This window comes from Antrostomus carolinensis, unplaced genomic scaffold (genome assembly GCF_000700745.2).
Source record: "Antrostomus carolinensis isolate BGI_N321 unplaced genomic scaffold, ASM70074v2 scaffold37743, whole genome shotgun sequence".
Lineage (NCBI taxonomy): Eukaryota > Metazoa > Chordata > Aves > Caprimulgiformes > Caprimulgidae > Antrostomus > Antrostomus carolinensis.
The window spans coordinates 21,700-26,227 of NW_010303853.1; the positions used below are offsets into that span (position 1 = coordinate 21,700).

Here is a 4,528-nt window from a genome sequence, read left to right on the forward strand (position 1 = left end):
CTATTAATTAAGTCAACTCCTTAGATACAAGTAGCTCATTTAAGTTAGTTATCTCTAAAGGAATCCAGTTCATTTGCAGTTTGCGAATCAGAAAGAATGATACCAAATTTTTGAGTTGAATTCTTTTAGTACTATGAATATTCTAGAGTTCATGAGTTTTTACACTGAAATTCAAGGAGACAACTTTTCAGGAGCTGAAAGTCCCTACAATTCACCTCTTATTTAATCAATTATATTGAAAGCTCATTCACATTATATTATCAGGAATGTTAAAAGAAATCCAGTGAATCTGGGAACTAGTAATAGACTGATACATTCAAAGTACACTCCTGCTTCCACTTAATTTTCAGATTTCCCATCCCTCAAAATTTATCTGTCTGCAACTGAGGTAAAAGAAGGAAAGAACCTAATTGTTCTAATGGAGGTAGAGCCTAGACCTCACACAATTCTATCTCCTTCCATATGGGAGCCAAGCTGTCATATTAAGGCTTTATAATGCATATATGATCAACACCAAACTGTATGAGCTGTCTTTCATAGCATATAATTAAGTTTTATTTGCTAAAATTGTAACACATTGTAAGTCAATAAACTTTGTTGCTTTTTTCTTTTAAATGTGCATTTTCATCAAGTTCCCTTCACTGCATTGACAGAGTCTTCCAGTCACTGCAGTAAAAGAACAATAGTGGCCACTATTTTTCCAAGCTCTTCTATCCTCATACACAGTGTAAGTTCCTCCCTATCAGCAGATGGAGACAGAGTACACAGGTTTTGATGTCATCACCTTCAGTTAATTAAGACTTTCTCACCACACAACCTAGACAGTATCCATTTGGTTGATCTTTGTATTTTCATGAAGATTACAGGATAATGAATCAACACACCTTGGGCTTTAGTCATTCCCTGTTTTTAAGACTTTTTTTGGGTTTTGGAATTATGTAAGAAATGTGATTCTAGGTCTAGCTCTACTTCTTAAGGCACAGTGTGCTGCAGAGCAAACAATCAGCATAACAGCAACATAAATCACCTGTTAACTTACAAATTGACTTTTTGTTTTGGCCCAGGTAGCAGATAGGAACTAAATATTGCCTGGGAAGTATTAAGTGCCATTATCAGTTTCTTAAAAGTGATTCTGCCCTATAGAAGTATCCTTAAATTAACTTTCAAAAGGTGTCTTTAATTATTCTCCATTCTGCAAATGTCTGCACTAAATGCTTTGTCACTGTCTCTTAAATCTTGTCCATTGCATATCACTACAAAGAAAGTACACAGGTACAGCCAAATGCTAAATAACAATATTTATTCTCAAACATGTGAGGGTAAGGTATCAATGTCCTACCAAAGTAACTGTTTCCTGGGTGTTTCCATAAGGCAAACCAGCACCAACTCCAGGGGTTCAAAATTAATGGAGTACTATTTTTCCTCATAGCTTTAATAAAAATCTGTAGCATAATGCTTCAGAAAATAGATTGTATTTAAAAGTAGGACTTATTGAAACCAAATTAGATCATTTATTTTAGCATCTATTAAAACTTGTCTTCTGTCTCCCTCTGCTGAATAGGAGTTGTCATCTTTCCCAGACCTGACCCAGTAAAAAAGAATTGGAAGAAAATAAGAAATACAAAAAACAATTATTCCATTATCTTGGTATTTTGCTAAGAACAACACTTTTTTTCATTAATATTCAATATTGAATGATTTAGTCAGTATTTTGGGTCACACACAGTTACTGCCATTTTTGATTTTGATTTGCTGCTGTTCAGTGGGTTACCATAATTCAGGTGCTTCCAATCTTGAAGTAAGGAGGCAACAGAAATATTATCCTTACTGTTGGATCATTTAAAGTTTCCAACTGCACAATAGGAATGGGAGGAACCTCTTAGTCTCCCATGCCTAATCTCCCAATCCCTGCCTACAGTTTCCATTACATTTCAGTCAGACTTGGTGACTGGTTCTATCCTCAGTCTTTGTCTGCTTAAATTGACTCTTTGTGAAGAAGTAAGTCAGGGAATGGAAACTCTTGTTGTGTTTAATAATGGTCTTAGATCAGTGTAATCCATTACTTTTTCAATTACTTTGCTACTTAAATTTACTGCAAAAGTTTATACAAATTAATTTTAGGTCATGGATGTTTTCAGCTGATACTTTGGTGTAGATAGGGTACTCTTTGAATTAAACTTTTTGTTCCTTTTAAAATATTTTTAAATGACTAAAGCAAATATTTCTTCATCAAATTTCTACTTGTGACTATTGTAATCACTTAAGAAAATTAATTTAGGGTTTTTATTTTGTTTCAGTCTATTCATTTGACATCACTCCAGCCCTCAAAACAGGACTTAGCTGATGTACAGATTTTTGTGATAGCATTTTGCACAGGAAGGAAATTAACACAATATTACTAATAATTTCCCTGACAACATTCACAATCTGGAGCTATAGAATCCATGAGTAAAAGCTCGTTTGCTGAGTGCAAACTACATTTCAAAGCTGATAACATTTATTTTGTATAATTAAAAAAGCATTAAAAATATAATGAAACTTGCACATATTATGTTAGTGACAGCAAAAAAAAGAAAAAGTTCATTCTTGGTTCCGTCTCAGTAGTGTTCCCTTGTATGATCTCCTTTTTCCAAATAACACAGCATACAGAACCATAATGTGCTTGTAAAAAGTAAAATCTGAACCCATTAAGGAACTGCTCAGTAGAAGCTGGATCTGCTCTAAAGCACACTAAATTTCATTGTACTGAAGGAACAAAAAGTGGTTCAGGAAAAGAAGAGTCATAACAAAAGTCTGGCATTTCTTAACCTAATTATATCTAATTTAATGTAAATTATACTTGATGTAATACAGTGATAATCAGAATAAAAAATGTTAGCAAAGAACACTGTGAAGAATGTGCCATTCCACATCTATAGTCAATAGAACTAACGTTAGAAATTGTAAAAATAATTAAAAGTAGGAAGGTATAATTACCCCAAGGAACCATGATCAAATACTGAAAAAAGCAAATAGAAGATAGAAAATAGTAATAATAATGTTATCTCCAAATAGCTAAGTTATATTATAGATATACTTTGACTGACTGTAGCTATGGAAGTACAAACATTAAATGAGCTAGTAGGATTTTCTCTTTGCTCTTCAGCAGCTTACAGTTAGCTTGCAGATGGCTTCTGTCTCAATTCAGTTTAATCCAATCAACTCGCCTCAGTCTGTCCTATACTCACCCATAAGACTGTTTTTTGGGGTGAAAAACAGCTGCTTCTTCATGCTGGTATTGGCATACGGAATATAGCAACAGCACTTCCTTTCACTCATCATGTGTCCATGGCTCTCAAGGTCAAAATTGCTGAATCCAAGGTAAAGGGAATTGAGTTTGTGTAGTGTTGTATGTCACCGGTTAGTATTTAGAGAATTAGACAGCTACTGTGGGGCTTGAAAAAGCTGTTGCTTTCATTCTTACAGAGTGTTCTTCAATGTTCTCTTCCTAAAAAAAAAAAATTTTAACAAAAATTAAAATGATGTTTTATACTATAGTGCTGGTAGTAAGTAGTGCAAGGTGCATCTTATAAAAAGAATTTCAGAACGTGATGTACTTTCACTTATGAGACATAATTCTTGGAAGTGTCTAATAAAATCCTACACTTGATGACACAAGTTATTTCCTAAGATTCTTTAAGTTTTTCTAACATATAATAAATGACTCTGTGGTTTTTAACTTGGGTTTTTTGCTTTGAAATACTTGAGGATTTAGAAAGAGAAAAAATAGTTTGAAAAGAAATAGTATTCTGAGATTTAAAAAAATGTACGTTTAAATTTCAGTGGGAAGGTCAAATAAGAAAAATGAAGTAGAATGTGATACAACTGGAAAATTTTCAAAGGGTTTTCATTTCCATGTTACATGCATTTCCTTAGCTTACTCGACTGAGCAAAGCATGCTATACCTAATATATCACTACATCCCTAAAACAGGGACTAAGAATATTCTGGGTACAAAGAGAAAAATCCTGTGCCTTTGATGCCAATGAAAGTTTGTCGCTGACTTCAAGAGAGGATAGGAATTCACCTACTGTAATTAGAGGTCAACAGGTCATCGGCTCACAGCCATCCTTCAGCTCTGTGATTTTCACCTCAGTCCTGTGTCACCATTTTTATTACAGTACAAATCTACATCTAGAGCAGATAAGGCTTCAAGGAGGCAGTTGCTAGAAGAGAGGCAGCAGATAAAGGAGAATTACAGGAAATATGCATTGGCTCAGAGCAATGGGATGAAAATGATTCCCACCAAAAAAGTGCCAAAGATTAAACTTCCAATGTTCAGAGATACTTTGAGGGTGGTAGGGGGTGGCATGGCTGCCAAACTTGCATGTGACATTGTAGTCAATTAACATTACAGTGACCATGGTGTACACCTTGATAAAGGGGATCAAATGGGTTATTTGGCCAATTTTCATTTGGAATAAGACTGTATTTAACTCTCAGATCAAACTGGTTGAAGATTTCTCAGTTTTTGATTGGCTTTATTTTG

The 4,528-nt window shown here is 34.2% G+C and overlaps 1 protein-coding gene across 1 annotated transcript in view; it reads left to right on the plus strand.

The window, feature by feature from the left end:
• Nucleotides 1-3,327: 3,327 nt before the first annotated feature.
• Nucleotides 3,328-4,528, plus strand: part of TMEM244 (transmembrane protein 244) — a 10,637-nt gene continuing 9,436 nt past the window's right edge. The window contains exon 1 of the mRNA XM_029084085.1: nucleotides 3,328-3,360. Within this exon, the coding sequence (XP_028939918.1) occupies nucleotides 3,328-3,360 (33 nt within the window). The remainder of the gene's footprint in view (nucleotides 3,361-4,528) is intronic.